An 18,594-nucleotide genomic window follows, 5' to 3' on the forward strand; every position below is an offset into this window, starting at 1 on the left:
AAAGGAACAATCATTTTGGAAAAAAATTTGTAACTGTGTGTGTGTGTGTGCTGTAACAGGTAGAGGTAGATGTGTGTGTGTGTGTCTGTGCTGTAACAGGTGGAGGTAGACATTACATTACATTATTGGCATTTGGCAGACGCTCTTATCCAGAGCGACGTACAGTTTATTAGACTAAGCAGGAGACAATTGTCTCCTGGAGCGATGCAGGGTTAAGGGCCTTGCTCAAGACGTGTGTGTGTGTGCTGTAACAGGTGGAGGTAGACGTGTGTGTGTGTGTGCTGTAACAGGTAGAGGTAGATGTGTGTGTGTGCTGTAACAGGTGGAGGTGTAACTGTGTGTGTGCTGTAACAGGTGGAGGTGTAACTGTGTGTGTGTGTGCGCTGTAACAGGTGGAGGAGCCCAGCGCACTGTCGGACAGTGAGGATGCAGTGGACTGCAGGCAGTGGACGCAGCACCACCTGGCTGCCGCAGACATCCGCGTGCCCCCCTCCATGGCCCTCACGCCCCCCCAGGGGGAGTTCGACAGCGACCGTATGGATGTCAACGTCCGCGGGCCAGGTTGGTGGAGTCACCGCCACTTTATATTGTGCTGCGTCATGTGACCGCATAAATCATGTTATCAGTACTGTGCAGACCTTAACTGTGTTCTACCATGCGAACATTTGTGACCACTAGCTTTTCAAACATGTTAAGAACAGTACTCAAAAATGGAGCAGTGTCTCAGCAAAATATTATGCCGAGTCTGACCAAACCACAGTACCTTCGCATAAGGTTAGCTGTGGGAGTCTGGCCTTTTAGAGATGCATCAACAATGACACTTCATGGCCATTGGTGACTTTATAAATAAGAGCAGCCTATAGTATAATACATTGCTTAATTCGGGTAACATTAAGCTACCTATATGTTGGCTTCCTACCCCAAAATTTATGATCTTGCCATCAAGCTTAGTGCCTGGGGGTACAGTTAGGCTAAACAAAATACCAGTTTGCTATTAAACTGTATTTGTTGCTCCGGACAGTAGCCTTTAAGGTTTTGAAAAAAATAGCTAACTCATGAATTGTTCATTTAAACCATTCAGTTCCCTGATGTAAAATCCAGCTATGACCAGCTTGAAATTACCAGTTAGCAGTGGTTTCAAAACATGAGCTGGCCAAACCATTTTAAGTATGAACTTGTCAATCAGCCGTTTCAAAACCTAGCTTAAGCAGTTTTTTTTCAGGAGGGCTACCATCGTTCAAAGGTGCACCTAACAGTTGGCGTACTTCAGTACGCTATGCTGGGTCTGACGATGATGCGTGATGATGGGTAATGTCCATGGGCGGGACGATGACGTTTTGAGCCCCGTTTCTTTCCCGTTACAGACGGATTCACTCCTCTGATGTTGGCGTCTTTCTGTGGGGGCGGTTTGGAGTCTGACATCCCGGAGGAGGAGGACCCCGAAGAGTCGTCGGCCAACATAATCTCGGACCTGATCTACCAGGGGGCGTCGCTGAGCGCGCAGACGGACCGCACGGGAGAGACGCCCCTGCACCTGGCCGCCCGCTACGCACGCGCGGACGCCGCCAAGAGACTGCTGGACGCCGGGGCGGACGCCAACGCCCAGGACAACACCGGCCGCACGCCTCTGCACGCCGCTGTGGCTGCCGACGCGCAGGGCGTCTTCCAGGTACGACACCCCGTACACGCCATACACTACACACACAAACTATACACATACACTATACACTATACACACAAACTATACACATACACTATACACTACACACACAAACTATACACATACACTATACACTACACACACAAACTATACACATACACTATACACTACACACTACACACACAAACTATACACATACAGTATACACTATACACACAAACTATACACATACACTACACACTACACACACACACAAACTATACATTATACACTATACACACAAACTATACACACACAAACTATACACTATACACTATACACACAAACTATACACATACACACACAAACTATACACATACACTATACACTACACTACACACACAAACTATACACATACACTATACACTACACAGTACACACACAAACTATGCACATACACTATACACACAAACTATACACATACACTATACACTATACACTACACACACAAACTGTACACATACACTATACACTATACACTACACACACAAATTATACACATACACTATACACTACACACACAAACTATACACATACACTATACACTATACACTACACACACAAACTATACACATACACTATACACTACACTACACACACAAACTATACACATACACTATACACTACACACACAAACTATACACTATACACTACACACACAAACTATACACATACACTATACACTACACTACACACACAAACTATACACATACACTATACACTACACTACACACAAACTATACACATACACTATACACTACACTACACACAAACTATACACATACACTATACACTACACTACACACAAACTATACACATACACTATACACACAAACTATACACATACACTACACACTACACTACACACACAAATCGTATGCACACACAGACAGCGGTGACGATGTCGTGGGTTTTCGGAGTGCTGACTCTCTCTCCGCACACAGATCCTGATCCGCACGCGGGCCACAGATCTGGACTCACGGATGTACGACGGGTCGACCGCACTGATCCTGGCGGCTCGGCTGGCCGTGGAGGGCATGGTGGAGGAGCTCATCACCTGCCATGCCGACGTCAATGCCGTGGACGAGCTGGGTGAGTGTGTGTGTGTGTGTGTGCGAGAGAGAGACGACTGATGAGTGTGTGGTCGACTGAAGTCCAAGTGCAGTCATTGGTATGGTTGAGCTGCGGTCACGCAGTCAGTGTGGTTGAGTAACGATCACGCACACTCTGTTTTGCAGGTAAATCTGCTCTGCACTGGGCCGCGGCGGTGAACAACGTAGAGGCCACGGTCGCCCTGCTGAAGAACGGAGCCAACAAGGACATGCAGGACCTGAAGGTACCAGGAGAGCGCCACCGCCCTCATCCCTCTTTCTTCTCATTCCACTTTTCTTCTCCTCCCTTCTTAGTCTTGGCTGAACTGCCTCCTCTCTGTAAAGGCAGTGATGTCTGTCCATGTTCTGTATGTGAGGTGTGACAGATGTTTCTTCCTCACACTACAGTATAATTCACACTACCAAAACAACATCTGCAGGGCTGTTTCCATTCAGTTCCAATTTCAAACCGGCCGTAGAGTAAACGCCGCCAAACCCCGCACCGCCGCTTCTCAAACCGCCCCCCCCCTCTCTCCCGCTCTCTCAGGAGGAGACTCCGCTCTTCCTGGCGGCGCGCGAGGGCAGCTGCGAGGCGGTGAAGGTGCTCCTGAGCCACTTCTCCAACCGCGAGATCACGGACCACATGGACCGGCTGCCGCGCGACATCGCCCAGGAGCGCATGCACCACGACATCGTGCAGCTGCTGGACGAGTACAACACGGTGCGCAGCCCCCCCGGACACGGCCACGGCCACCACGGCCACCACGCCCTGTCCCCGCTGCTGTGCCCGCCCGGCACCTTCCTGCACGGCCTCAAGCAGCCGCCGCAGAGCGCCAAGAAGAGCCGGCGGCCCGGCGCCAAGGGCGGCGCGGCCGGCCCTCACGGGGTCCCGGGGCCCAAGGACGGGCCGGGGAAGGCGCGGAGCAGGAAGCTGACGCTGGACATGCAGAGCTCGCTGCTGGAGAGCTCGGTCACGCTGTCCCCCGTCGACTCTCTCGACTCGCCCCGCGGCGGAGCCAGCAACGCCGGCTACATCACCAACCCCGCCTCCCCGGCCCTGCCCTCGCCCGGCATGTTCCACCCCTCCCTCTCCGTGCCCGCCACTCCCATGGTGCACGGCGTGCTGGACGGGGGGCCCTTCGCCGTGTCCCTGGCGCAGCTGGGCGAGCTGGGCGAGGCCGGGATGCCCATGCAGGGCCACGGCCCCATGACGCCGGGGCCCGGGGCCCCTCCGGGGTACGTGCTGAACGGCGGGCAGCTGGGGCTCAGTTTGGGCATGGTGAACCCGGTGAGCGTGCCCTTCGACTGGCACCGGCTGCCCCCGGGCTCCCAGTGCGGGCCGCAGGTCATCGGCCTGGTGCGCTCCCTGAGCCAGAGCCCGGCCCTGCAGCAGCAGCACAGCCTCCTCCAGCAGCAGATGTTCCACAACTCCCAGCAGGCCCTGCTGCAGCCCACGCCCGTCTCCGCCCCCCAGTCCCTCAGCCCCGCCCAGCTGCCCGCCATCGTCGAGCAACAGCAGCAGCTCCACAGCCACGGCCTGGCCCCCCTGGGCTGCTCCACCCCTCCCACCCCCCAGCAGGGCCCGCCTCCCCCCGCCTTCTTCAAGCAGCAGGCTCCTCCCCCCCAGCCTGGCCAGGCGCAGGCCCCGCCGCCACAGCCCCTGCAGGCCCCGCCTCCCCAGGCTCCCAGCAGCAGCGGGGGCGGTCTGGAGGACTACCCGACCCCGCCCTCCCAGCACAGCTACACCTCCACGCTGGACGCCACCCCCAAACACTACATCCACCTCCCCAACGAGCACCCCTACCTCACCCCTTCCCCAGAGTCCCCCGAACCCTGGTCCAGCCCCTCCCCTCAGTGCGTGTCTGACTGGTCAGACTCCACCCCCAGCCCCAATGCCGCCGCCACTCAAACCCAGATACCCCACCCCCAGGAGGCCAACGGCAAGATGCAGGTGTTCGCGTGAAGAGCCCACGCTCCCCTCCCCCCAGCCCGACCCCCGGTGAAGAAGAGAGAAGAAGCTCCTCTGTGGGAGGAGCTATCCTGTATTAACCCCCCTCCCCCCCCACTCTCCTTTCCAATGGTTGATTTGGATCGGGATTGACTTTGAAATTCCACCGCGCGCTTGTTTTCTGTGCAAGGGACCGGTCAGACAAAACGGTAAAGGGAAAAATGTTTGTTGTCTTAAAAAGAGAAGACGATTTAATGAAGTATGACTTTTTTATAATAAAGAAGAAAAAAAAAAACTAAGTCTTTAATTTCAAAGACTGGGGGACACTCTCCTAACACTAACAAACTTTAAAAGTAGAAGAGCAGAATGGCAAAACTATGGAAAGAGATCGGCCATTTTGGGATGTATTTATTGTGTGTTCATGACTAAAGCTTTCATAGCGTCTCCACCCTCTCTCCTCCTCCAAACTGATCACTGCACACGGCTGATTGGCCCAGACCGCTTCCCTGGAGCATCACGGCCAATCAGAGACCAGTGTGCCTTAATGTGATCTAGGACAGCACAAAACTGATGTGCTCTGATCCTATTGGTCATATCCACAAGGCTATACCCTCCCACTCCCTGAGAGGTTCAGTGTGAGAATGGGATCGGCTGTTAAGAGAGCATGACGAGACTGTCGATCAACACCGCTAGCGTTGCCGAGCCATTCGGCCCCCGGTTGAATAACATTGGCCGGCAGTCCTCCACTGCCCTCACATTCTCAGCTCCAATTGGCCAACAGAGTGCACTCTCTGCTCCGATTGGTCCATGCAGTGCACGCTCTATTCTGATTTCCCCAGGGGACGATCTGATGGATGCCAAGTCACTCAAAACAGCACCATCAAAAAAAAAAAAAGTTTAGAAACATTTGTTTTTGCATCACTTGGCTCTTTGAGAGAGAGGCACAGTTTTAGTGTCGTCTTTAACTGATTTTATTTATTCAGGCCAGACAAGCGGAAAAGAGAGAAATCGGTACAATAAGCGAAGAAGCTTCCACAGAGACCGGCCAACAGCTGAGAATTAACTGTTCTTTTAGAGCAAAGCCACACATTCCATGTACCTGTGCCAAGGCCTTTCCCAAGCACTTCCTGGGGCACGCAGCAGGGGGCAACAGTGAGACATTCCAACACCACTGAACCCCAGTGATCCTGCTGGCACAATTATTAACAGAATTTTGGCCAGTATTGTGTTAAAAACTAAACCATGTTTTGTTTTGTTTTTTTCAATGAAATGGGCATAAAGAAACATTTTAATTGAGAGTGCTCCATCACGATAGCCCACATACTCAGTATTCACCACACTGCCGCCCCCCCCCGCCCCCGCCTACACCCGGCCGGGTGGACCACAGGGGCGGAAGCAGGGTCAGAGGTCGTGTAGGAGGTGGTGACCCAGCAGAATGTTCCTTCTTGGCTGCGGGGCTTTTTCTTGTTTTTGTGTTTCCTTTTTTGTAAATGTTTGTACTACCGCTACTCGTCACTGACTGCCCGTCACTTATGATTTTGTTTCTTTTGATTGAAAGTGAAACCACGGTTACCTGCCGATTGATGCCGTGGTGGACTAAGCTATGTTGATTGGCTGCTGCTTCCTGTCACTCACACACAGACATTCCAGACACTTGCCAGTTCCTCAGTGTTGCGCTGTAGTGTAATGTAGCTGTAACTGGTGCCATAACTGGCACCAAACACTCACACACGCACACACACACACACACACACTTTTCTTTTTTGGGACCACTGTTACATAAAGTCATAAAAAGGGCCCCAGTTTTTTTCGTATCAGGGATGCCTCAAACTTTGTACATACCTAGTGTCAATGTCAACACATATGTACACACACAATTAGACACACACACATTCTCTCTCAGTATCACACAGACAGACATATGTTCATACACGCTCTCTGTCCCAACAAACTCTCAGTAAAACACACACGTACTCGATTGTACAGTCCCTCCCTCTCTCTGGGCCCGCGCGGTCAGAGTTTCGGTGATGTTCACCGACTCCTGACCACCGGCCCGGTCCGGTTGCGGTCAGGGCCTGGTGCTGTGGCCAGGCCCGGCGGGTGTGTCGGGGTGCTCTGGCCCTGTCACTCTTAAGAGAGGTGTTTAAATGGCGTGCAGCGCACGTGCCTGCATCTGCAGCACGCCCCACACCCGCCGGCGGCGGAGCCCGTGCGTACGGCCATGTCAGAACGAGCGGGCGGGGCAAACGCTGCCATGCAGTGCCGCCCCTCTTCCGGCATCGTTCCCGGAAATCTCCCGGTCACCCGACCGCCAGGCAGCGAGGGCTCCAGGAGACAGGGAGAGACTTTTACTGGGAGGGAAGAACAGCAGCATGTCCACCCGCACTCGAACCGTCTACTGCCTCCGTCTCCCAGCATACACTGCCACTGATGGACACACCCACATCACCCTGTCAACTGTAGATCCGCTCCTTGCCCGGGTGTCAGGGTGCATTCATCAAATTTGGGTGGAAACCTCTGGCCATCTGTCAGAATTATCCAAGACACTGCCCACACCGTACAATTCATACATTAGTTCTCACACACTACAGCCTGTGTACATTTCATCATTCCCAGCTTCTGATTGTAAATACGTTCGTCTGAAGTAGATATACTAGCTACCGAAGTCTTATGTTTCTAAAATGTTTATTTACTAAAAATGAGGAATAAAAAAAAAGTGTACTTCCTATTAGCATTATTGTGAAGTTGAGGATGTGACTGATATTGCATTGGTCTTGTATCATTAGAAACAACCATAGATTATTTTTTCTATCATTTATTATTAATTCTTGTACTTGTTTAAAAGTAGTTTGAAAATCATTGTACAGAAATACCGTTCCACAATGTTTGTATGAAACAGACAAGCTGTAAAATAAGTTACTGCTAATAAAACATGTAGGTGACTACATTCCCGTCTTTTCGTGTTTAGTGGTGTCGGCATGTGTGTGTCTATGTGTGTTTCATAAGCGCATGCTGTACTTTCATAAATCTCCCTCTGGATATTTCTTGACGTTTTTGGTATTGAGAAACAACCACTGACTCATGCCCTGAACTACCTCACATTTTTTTGGATCATACACTGCAGTCTCAGGTTGGTGTTGAACACATGTTCAAAACCCATCCAATAGGAGGAATATGCCCGCTAGGCGTGGCCAGTGGTTGGTAGGGTGGTAAACGGGCAGCTTTCACCATGAACTTTGAACACGGTTTACTGTGAGGCAGGAGGGGGGGGGGGCACTTTGATCTCACCAGACAGGCACTAATCCACAGGCATACAGCCCAGCTACAAGCTAATCCACACAGACACACCAGGTACACACAAAGGTATACATTCCAGCTATTCACAAGCACTAAACCCACCCTTACAAAAACTACTGTGGCAATACTGTAGTTTGAAGTAGCTACAATGGAGTGCAATGTAGTTAAAATGCAGAGTTCTACCTCATGAGTAGGCTCCTGCACACGTGGAGTACTCATGAACAAGAACTAGAGCTAACATTAACAGTAGTATAACTGCAGTAATACCGCAATTAACACAAGTCTCCAAAATATTGCATACTGCCGTAATATTGCAATAATTACAATCATTACAACTTGAGTTGAGCTGAAATTCCCCAGGTAGCCACTTCCTCAGTTTACTTGCTAGGGTGGAGACGCTTTCCCTCGCTGTTGTTAAGGCAGTTAGACTGGATCCATGGTCTCAGCCTTCTCGTAAGCAATGGCATCCCACTCAATTGAACTCCAGAGGGCAGAAGGAGTCAGACTTAACCGTCACCATGCAGAAATGTCAACCTGACTGTTAAACACAGCACACACACACAGAACTACCACACAACGCATTAAGACCGATAATTGTGCTTCTTTTTGCCAATTATACTCTGGGGCTGAACGTATTCGACACAATTTTCAAATTAATTAATTTGCTGATCAGTTATGTGTGTATTCGAATCCTGTAGGCTAGAGCCTATGTTCAACTGACTGCACCGTCTAGAGGCGTGTTTAATATCAAACTGAAAGCAACTTCAGCAATCCAGATGCAAAACGGACGTAGAAGAGAAGGCAGGAAATAAAACCGCCGTCATCTGCTCTGCTACGTTTTCCAAATTAACACTTGAAAATAGCCTAGCATTTCACTGCAGTGTGCAGTAGAAAATATATTCGAGATAATGTATCGACAGCGGGATGAGATTGAGGTAAGATACGCCAGTTTGACGTTTCTCTTTCGTCGCCGCTGGTGTTTGTTTTTGCCCTCGTTCACGCCGAGTCCCACTCGCATCCATATGTCTGTTTGGTTCCTCGAGTCGGATGACAGTGTCCTGCTGCATAATTAAAACTTGTCGTTGACAGTTTTTTCTGTCTCAGTATAGTTCTCATATCGCAAAGTTGTTTTGTGTTTCCTTGCATCAATAGTAGACGCAGTGCGACTGCATCGTCATCACGTAGGCTGTTGATGCCTATAAACGATTAGACTACGAATGTTATTCCGCTTCCTTTTCTACAGCTTAACCTAAACTCAATTTCTCGACTGATGCATTTGTAAAACCGCCGCCGCCACTGTTACATTATCATAGAGAAGTAGCTGGCTATGAACCATTGATAATCACTATCTTGTTACTATTTGCACTCCCTAAACATGAACTGTCAAAGTGTCCTTACTCTGAACCTGGACGGGTCTCACGGTGACGTGATTCGCGGTTCTCAAAAGTTCACATACATTTTATTGGTAAACTTCCATCAGTTTAGACGATTGAGCTAGTTCATTTTACAACGGATCTTTTCCCGAAGGGTTTATGTGTCTACATCCTTACAATGTGTCTTTAAATAAATATTATTCGGGGTAATGCTAGGCCATGGATGATATTGTAACTGTTTAGCTTGACGTGACCGTGGGGTGCGTTTCACTGTCACAGCTGGAGAAGAGTGTAAGGCGATTGAGAGAGAAGTTCCACGGAAAGATTCCGATCGACAAGGCTACTGTGCTCATGCATCGCTATTGTAACAACCACCAGCTTGCGGCTAAGGACATCATTCTGATGAAAGACAGAGGTTGGACGTTTTATTTTTATTTTTTGGTGGTGGGGGTTATAACGTTCCCACTATCAGAGAGATCATAGGGCGGTGGGGGTGGAGGGGCACTTGTGGGATGTGGTGTCACAGTCATCAAGAGACTGTTGGGATTTGGTTGTAGAATGTGGCTTTACGTGTCATTGACAGTTAATTTTTTGGCAGCTGATATAGTTTTAGCTGATTTTACTAAAATGCATTTTCGTCACACTTTAGTCATTTGATTATTTAGTCTAACTTTAGTCTAATTTTAGTTGACGAAAAAAACGTACTCCTTATTTTAGTCTCTTTTTTAATCATTATGAATTAAAAAATGAAGGCAATACAGTGACTTTCATCAAGCACACTAATGATTTTAGAGGTGCTACATTCCTCATGTTTTCTTCTGAATACTCCCAACTATAGCATAAACTTTATGTGCTTAAGAATACAACACAAAGGTTGAATCATGCACTGCATGTAGGCACACACTGATGTAATATTTTCCTGTTGCAATACTGAAGGAATCTGATCTGATTGATTTTGTCAGCTTTTATTCAAATTAATTAAAAATCGAGCTTCACCTAATTGTTTAACACAGTGCAAATGCAAAAAAGTTAAAGAAAAACAGAGATGACCGTGTCATAACCTTCAGCTAAACTAAACAGACTAAAGCAGATGGGTAGCACCTCCAAAAACCAAAATCAGATCTTGACAGCATACGTTTCTTAAACACAAACTTTACATTTATTTTTATTTATTGTAAATTGTAAATGGTTTTTTGGTTTGTAAAGCATGGGTATAAAATATAATCAAGAGGTATATCACAAAACTGGATTACAAAATTTGCCCAATAAAATGACTTTTTGTTCATTATTAGCAATTAGCGATCTGTAGGATGGAATCACATTCCTGAACCAAATATTCACACTTACCTGGCTAACATGCCAATCCCCTTAGGGTTCAATGAAATGTGTTTGTTGAAAAAAGCTATTTTTTCTACAAATTACACTTTTCAATAATTAATGTCAGTGTACCTAAAATGAAGTAAATAAATAAATACAAAACCTGCAGGGTATCATATTCTCTGTTGTTAAGAATAGCAGGGTAAATCAAGCCCAGAACACAAGTGAAACTCAACAATATCACATATGATCTGGTGCCAGACAGGCTGGTTTGAGTATCTCAGACGGCTGATCTCCGGTTATTTTCACTAAGAGTTTGCAGAGAAAGGTCCGAAAAGCAAAAAAAAATAAAAAAACACCCAGTGAGCAGCAGTTCTGCGGGCAAGACTGGTCGAAGCTGACAGGAAGGCGACAGTAACATATTACAGCAGTGGTATGCAGAAGAGCTTCTCTGCATCTCACTGAGTGTACATCTACACTGCAGGACCAAGTGCAGGCAGAGGCATCAAACTGTACACCAGTTATATTTGTTTCATATTAATTTGGAGGAAAGCACTTATCTCAGTATATCAGTATGACCCTTGCTCTGTTGCATCAACCTCAAGGGAAGTCACCTGTGACACTGAAAAACTATCTCCGCAAAGGCCTTTTTGGCTGCCATCGCTGGCAGGTCTAAGGCAAACAGTGCCCCCCTGTGCATGACCAAAACCTGCCTGCATACAAGCCTCCTTGTACTTCCTGGAGAGCTTGCTGTGAACATTATGTCTAGATTTAAAAATGTAGAAATTTTAAGAACAGTATTATCTGAGATTGAGATCTGCACGGTTTGCATTGTGTCTTAGTTTCTGTCGGACTAGAGAAGTTGGTCCATATCCCCTTTCTGGTCCAAGGGTCCAGTAATGCCATTGATAGCAAGCTAATTGTTTCCTCTTTTCACAAGTTGGAACATCCCTTTCATTCCAGAGCCCTACACCTCTCAACTAATCATAAGCCTGAAAAGTATAGTATGCTGATTTTACTGTGAATGCATGCACACAATTGTATTTAAATACAAAATATATTGTCCATTTGTCTTTGTCAAACATTAGTCATTGTCATATGTCAACGAAAATAATTAATGTCGTCATAGCTTTTGTTAACGAAGGTTTGGTTCCATCTTGGTTCCATCTTTATGTTATGAAAACATGTTGGTGACATTTTGTTCTGAAACAAAATTAAGAATATTTAGCTGTATTTATTTTGGTCATATAAACTCACATAAAGCCTGTTATTTCCCATGTGCCTTTGCTGTGGAGACCTGGATGAGGAGGACCGAAGAAGCCTGACTGATGCTGCCGTTAGGGTAAATCAGCCAAATATGTCCCTGTGTGTGTGTGTGTGTGTGTGTGTGTGTGTGTGTGTGTGTGTGTGTGTGTGAGAGAGAGAGAGAGAGTGTGTGCGTGTGTGTGTGTGTGTGAGGGTGCGTGCCTGTGTGAGTGTGTGTGTGTGTGAGTACGTGCCTGTCTGAGTGTGAGTGTGTGTATGTGCGAGTGTGTGTCTGTGTGCGTGTGCGTGTGAGTGTGTGTGTGTGTGTGTGAATGTGTGTGTGTATGTATGTGTAAGTGTGTTTGTGCGTGTGAGTGAGTGTGTGTGTGTGTGCCTGTGTGGGTGTGTGCACATGTGAGTGAGTGTGTGAGTGTGTATGTGCATGTGAGTGAGTGTCTGTGTGTATGTGTGTGTGTGTGTGTGTGTGCACGTGTGAGTGGGTGTGTGAGTGTGTGTGTACGTATGTGTAAGTGTGTTTGTGCGTGTCTGTGCCTGTGTGTGTGCGTGTGTGTGCGTGTGCACGTGTGAGTGAGTGTATGTGTGCCTGTGTGTGTGTGTGTGTGTGCACGTGTGAGTGGGTGTGTGAGTGTGTGTGTGTGTGACTGTGTGTGTGTGTGTGTGTGTATGTGCATGTGAGTGAGTGTGTGAGTGTCTGTGTGTGTGTAAGTGCTGACAGTATCTCTTTCACAGAATGTAGTGGCGAGACTGGAGGCTGAGGAGAAAGAACTGGCCTCACACCCCCGGCCACGCCCGCAGGTATACCACATTCAGGTCCTGTCTGAAAGCTGAGCTCATCATACTGAAGGGCCAGTACTATTGATTGTGGTTTATTCGTGAATGGCTAAAGAAGCCAAAGTTCATACATGGACAGGAGGAAAGGCAAATTCGCAGATTTAAAAGCAAAGGAAGCTCAATAAAATAAATTGGCTTGAACCCGGTTATTGCGGAAACACTGATTTCTGGGAGTCAGTTTTCTGGAATACTGTTTTGCAAAGCTATATTATAGTTGCTGAGTCAGCATTCATATATTTTTTTCCCATATTCCTGTGAAATGCATTTTTCTATTGGTCTTGGATGCATGAAGTTTACATCACAATGACAACATTGGTATTTCAGGAGAGAAATGAATTAGTGGGGGATTATAGTTTCTCGAAGATGAGCAGGACATTGCAGATAGCTTGTTATATCTGATTTCTGCAAAAAAAGTTCCAATAAAGCCAAAGAACAAACAGAGTATGGTTAAAAATCCTCCTTTAACATACATCTCTGTCTCTCTCTAGCCTGGTCCTGGCAGTGGAAGACCGATACAGGCGGACAGAGAAATTCAGGTAATGGTGCTCGTGACCTGTGAGAGTGACAGGTCTGGGCTGACTGACGTGTAAGTGAGAGAGTGACAGGTCTGGGCTGAGTGACAGGAGAGTGACGGGTCTGGGCTGAGTGACAGGTCTGGGCTGAGTGACAGGTCTGGGCTGAGTGACAGGTCTGGGCTGAGTGACGGGTCTGGGCTGAGTGACGGGTCTGGGCTGAGTGACAGGAGAGTGACGGGTCTGGGCTGAGTGACGGGTCTGGACGTGCCTCTGCAGGATCTGGCGGCGCAGCTGAAGACGTTGCCGCTGACGCAGGAGAACCTGCGCATGTTTGACCAGGCGCAGCACAGCCACACACCCTCGGAGCTGCACCAGTTCGCCTGCCAGGCCTGCGACACGGACTGGTGGCGTAGAGTTCCCCAGAGGAAGAGGGTACGAGGGTGCCCGCTCTTATGCACATACACACGCAGCGCTGCCACGGACGCAGGCGGTGTCTCTGGTCGTGTTGTGAGCACTGTGCTGTCGCTTTGATGTCCCAGGTGTCCCGCTGTCGAAGGTGCAAAAGGAAGTATGATCCAGTCCCAGCTCACAAAATGTGGGGAATTGCTGAGTTCCACTGTCTCACCTGTCAGCGAGTCTTCAGGTAAATGCCGTCATCTTACCTGAGCTTCGATGAATCTCCATTTTTGCCTGTATTCTTATGTATGCGAGTTTAAGGGGAATTGGCTGTACCAATGCACCTGTTCTCTGTAAGGCTCTGGAGGTTAAGTTGAATGGATGGGTGTGTATTCTCTGAGTTTCAGGGGATTTATGTGAATTTAACAGGGTTTGGCTGTATTGTCATATGCAATGAGGTCCGTAAGTACTTGGGTAGTGGCACAATTTCTATTATTTTTGGTCTGTATTCCAGCACATTAGATTTGAAATTAAACATAAATTTAATGTCATAAGCAGAATGTCACCTGACATTGAATCTGTGTAGGAATTACATCCCTTTTTATACACAGTCCCACCATTTTAGGGGACCAAAAGTAATTGGATGGTTGGCTTTTCTGCAGTTTGCAGTTAGTCAGGTGTATTCAATCGTTCGGATGGAGAGTCTTGATTCGAGGCTTTTGATTGCCTCTTATTGGTGTTTGCCAACATGAGGACCAGAGTTGTGACAATACAATTTAAGGAAGCCATTATGAGTCTGAGAAATTAGAAAAACAGACAAAAATAATAGGCTTACTGAAACAAACTGTTTGGAACATAAGGAGAAAAAGAGCACTGGTGTATGTTTGCCTTGCTAAGATGAAGCAATCCAGCGGTTAGGCATTTGATAGCACTTGAGCAGATGATTCTGTATACTTCTGAATTCATTCTGCTGCTGCTATCAGTAGTTACATTATCAATGAAGGCAAGTGAGCCAGTAGCTGCGGCAACCATACATGCCCAGCCTTCACAGATGGGGGGGGGGGGGGGGGGTGCTTTAGTTCTTTGGCAGTTCCTTTTAGCCTCCACACTGCGCTCTTGCCATCACTCTGATTCGAGTCAACCTTGGTCAAGACCTTTTTCCATAAGTCTGACTCTCCGGACCATCCTGTATTTGCAGCGAACTAGTGGTTTGCTTTCTTGCAGTGTAGCCTCTGTAGATCAGTTTGTGAAGCCTTGTGCAGAGAGTAGTCACGGACACATCCAAGCCTGCCTCCTAAAGAGTGTTTCTGATTGGTCGGAAAGGTGTTTTTTTGTCATTACGGTGAGAATTCTTTGGTCATCAACAGTAGAGGTCTTCCTTTGCCTACCAGCCCCTTTTCAATTCATTAGCTCGCCAGTGCCGTCTTTCTTTCTCTTAATGATCCGAACAGTTGATTTTGGTAAGCCTATTGTTAAGCCTGTATGTCTGATGTTTATTTTATTTTATTTTATTTTTTATTCTCTCATAATGGCTTCCTTTACTGTCATTAGGACCACTCATGTTGAGAAACCCCAGTAACGGTCTCCAAAGCCAATCAAAAGCCCAGAATCAAGACTAGATACTGAAAACTGTAATACTTGTACAAAGGAAGTGATTGAATGGTAAATGGTTGGCATTTATATTGCACCTTTATCCAAAGTGCTGTACAATTGATGCTTCTCATTCACCAAATCGTACACACACTCATACACCAACAGCAATTGGCTGCCATGCAAGGCACCAACCAGCTCGTCAGGAGCATTTTGAGGTTGGGTGTCTGGCTCAGGGACACTTCAACACAGCCGGGACGGGATCGAACCGGCCAAGTGTCCAATTACTTTTGGTCCCCTACGGAGGACTGCGTATATAAAGGGATGCAATTCCTACACTGATCACCCGATATGCCCTCAAATTAAAGGTGACAGTTTCAGTACAAATCCAATGTTCTGGAGCAGAGCCAAAAGAGCAGAAATGGTACTGTCCAAATACTTATGGACTTCACTGTAGATGTGTGTATTCTGTGAATTTCATGGTGTGAGTGTATTCTCTGGGTCTCAGGGGATTTGGACAGATGGGTGTGAGTGTATTCTCTGCGTTTCAGGGGATTTGGCTGTATGGACGTGGGGTCTCCCTGCTACTCCTGCCGGTCCCTTGTCATACCATTGCGGATCCTGCCCCCCCGTCGGAGACAGACTGGTGTTGGGCCTGGGAGGCAGAACCCCCATAGTTGTCTGGCTGAGGACTGCTATAACCGTCAGGGTAACACACATACACACAGCTGAATGGCATAAATCCTTATTTTATACAGTTCAAGGAAAAGGGCTGAGGAGGAAGTGAAATTTGATATCTGTGTCTTGCTGGTCAAAACAGGCCTCATTCTGTTAGTCTACACCCCTCCTGTCCATATGCAAGTGTGTTAGTCTATAGCCCCCATGTGACCGCACCAACACTGGCCAGGCTGGGTATTGCTACTCCAACACTGGCCAGGCTGGGCATTGCTACTCCAACACTGGCCAGGCTGGGCACTGCTACTCCAACACTGGCCAGGCTGGGCACTGCTACTCCAACACTGGCCAGGCTGGGCACTGCTACTCCAACACTGGCCAGGCTGGGCACTGCTACTCCAACACTGGCCAGGCTGGGCACTGCTACTACCAGTTTCCCTCCCTTTCTCTTAGGGCTGCCTCATTGGTCAGGCTGTGGTCACTGAGCCTGGATTTGGCGTGGATGTGGCAGTGTTTTTTTTTTTTTTAATCTTATTAGGCTTCTCTGCATATATGCGATCAATTTCGATGAATGATTCACTGCGATTTGAAGCCGGTGAAAGGTGAGACTCTCTCCCTCCCTCCCTCAGAACCCCATGTCCCTGGGACAGAGTGCGTTCACCCCCGCAGCAGGCAGAGGAACAGCAAGCCGCGCGTAGTGAACCCCAGCCCCGCCCACGTCAGCACGGGCTCCACGGTCAACACCTGTCTCAGCCAGGCCAGCATCCTGGACATCGACGAGCTCATTCTGGAGGACATCAAGGAGGAGGAAGAGGAGGAGGATGACGAGGACCCACGTGGCAGCTATAGTGACAGCAGCTCAAACTAAGGCGGTCCTGAGCCAATCAGACTCCAGGGTCACTGTATCAATGTGAATACAGGAGGCGTGCACCAATCAGAGGACAGGACCAAGGTGGTTTAAAAAGCTGGGAGTTCTGCCTGATGGTCAGTGTGTGCACATAGAGCTCCTCCTTCAGGTGGACTGCAGTCGGGTCCTCAGGCTGCACAGAGCCCTTTCCTTTCATGTTGTTTTGCACCCTGCCTGCACATTGTAGGCATTCGTATAAGACGAAACTTTTCCAGTTTACGCATCCTTAATATTGTGACCAATATAATTGAGCATTCAGTTATTTATTTTGTAATAAATAACCTTGTGTCTTAAGACTGCTACTGCTGTGTTCATGCAAACAGCACGGTGAGCTGTGTGCCTTTGTTCTTATTACTCCCCAAGTAGTCGCCTTGAGACGTCGATCACAGTCTTCCACTCAGGCCTCTGACCGACATTCACGTTCACTCGAAACCAGGGTCAAACTCCAGTCCTCGAGGGCTGCAGTGTCTTTTCAATCAGCAGCCAATTAAGGCCTTGAGAACAAGACTTAAAAATGTATCTCTGGTGCTGAAACACACCAAATCCGGCAGAAACTGCGGCCCTCCAGGACTGGAGCTTGACACCTCTGCTCTAAACTTTGCAGTGCATTGTTGGAAAACCAACACCTTTCCTTGCTTGTCTCTCCGATTGACTCCTTCCCATCTCTCAGTCTCAATTTGACTGGCTCCTCTCCACCCGCACGTTTCCCCGAGAGCTCATTACATCACAATTCCACTCTGAGGAAGGGAGAGCAAGAGAGAGGAGAGGGGAAAATGAAGGGAGATGGAGACAGGTTGAGGGAGGGAGTGAGAGAAAGACAACATAAAAAGAGAGCTTGGGTGAGCATTTATGGGTTTGCCATGATGGGAGAGGAGTGAGACCGCAGCAGTGTGATGGTGTGAGTGCAGAACTATGGGGGTTTGGAGACACAGGAGTCCTGCTCTGGTAGATGCCTCCGTGTCATCAGGTCTCTGAACACCTCAGCTGTTCGTCCGTCAGCGCGACTAAACTAAGAACTGCTATGGAAAGGGCACTCCCCTCCACTGCCTTCCTGTGAGTGAATGCTCCGCCTGCCCACATCTTCAGTCCTTAATAACCCAGCTGTTTCCACGCCACAGACAAGCCCAGGCATGTAAAAACGTCCCTGGGGAGCAGCGTTTCATTGTGGTCACTTTCTAAGTAGGATGTCCTCAAAGTATCAACTCTCCTACGATTAGCGCAACACCACACATTTATGGAGTAAAATTCACACAATTCCATACACAGCCAACCTTCAATTTGGTAGGGTCTATGCCACGCGTGTGCGTGACTTATTACAGCACTGTATTTTAAAAGGAAGCTTTATTACACTTGCAGTCAGTGAGTTACAGTCAATCGTTTGTATCTATATTGGAGTTCATCAGACCGTAACTCTAAATGGTAACCTACTATGCACTGTCTTTCATATTGTGCTGAATAAAAACATCTGGTAAATAAATGCAAATGTGTGTGGTAAATGCAGCATTGCTTTCTTGGCTCGCTGGTGCCCGCTCCTCAATAAATAAAAAATACATCTATTAATAAATAGTCCCATCCAATGTATTGGAACAACCAGGTCAATTCCTTTGTTTTTGCTATACACTGAAGCCAATAGAGGTCAAAAAATGTACATGAGCTGACAGATCTGAATTTCAGCTTTTATTTCCAGGT

At 47.8% G+C, this 18,594-nt stretch overlaps 2 protein-coding genes and 1 long non-coding RNA gene across 3 annotated transcripts in view; 2 read left to right on the forward strand and 1 right to left on the reverse strand.

The window, feature by feature from the left end:
- Positions 1–7,685, forward strand: part of notch3 (notch receptor 3) — a 49,309-nt gene extending 41,624 nt beyond the window's left edge. Inside the window, exons 29-33 of the mRNA XM_061223513.1 lie at positions 393–561; positions 1,365–1,669; positions 2,644–2,791; positions 2,938–3,035; positions 3,338–7,685. Coding sequence (XP_061079497.1) covers positions 393–561; positions 1,365–1,669; positions 2,644–2,791; positions 2,938–3,035; positions 3,338–4,753 — 2,136 coding nt within the window. The 3' untranslated portion in view covers positions 4,754–7,685. The remainder of the gene's footprint in view (positions 1–392; positions 562–1,364; positions 1,670–2,643; positions 2,792–2,937; positions 3,036–3,337) is intronic.
- The window catches only part of LOC133114274 (uncharacterized), a 52,400-nt gene that overhangs the window by 19,953 nt on the left and 13,853 nt on the right, over positions 1–18,594 (reverse strand). The window lies entirely within an intron of this gene.
- shfl (shiftless antiviral inhibitor of ribosomal frameshifting) lies at positions 8,777–18,388 on the forward strand. The gene is made up of 9 exons (XM_061225210.1): positions 8,777–8,970; positions 9,688–9,823; positions 12,021–12,067; positions 12,721–12,786; positions 13,311–13,358; positions 13,614–13,769; positions 13,877–13,980; positions 15,875–16,032; positions 16,628–18,388. The coding sequence occupies exons 1-9, from the start codon at positions 8,944–8,946 to the stop codon at positions 16,864–16,866; spliced, it is 981 nt and encodes a 326-aa protein (XP_061081194.1). The 5' UTR covers positions 8,777–8,943; the 3' UTR covers positions 16,867–18,388.

Source organism: Conger conger, chromosome 16 (assembly GCF_963514075.1).
Source record: "Conger conger chromosome 16, fConCon1.1, whole genome shotgun sequence".
Classification (NCBI taxonomy): domain Eukaryota; kingdom Metazoa; phylum Chordata; class Actinopteri; order Anguilliformes; family Congridae; genus Conger; species Conger conger.

Coding starts and splice junctions, on each gene's coding strand:
- shfl (XM_061225210.1), top strand. CDS start 8,944: ATGTATCGACAGCGGGATGAGATTGAG. Junction 9,824..12,020: donor CATTCTGATGAAAGACAGAG/GTTGGACGTTTT, acceptor TTTGCTGTGGAG/ACCTGGATGAGGAGGACCGA. Junction 13,981..15,874: donor ACCTGTCAGCGAGTCTTCAG/GTAAATGCCGTC, acceptor TCTGCGTTTCAG/GGGATTTGGCTGTATGGACG.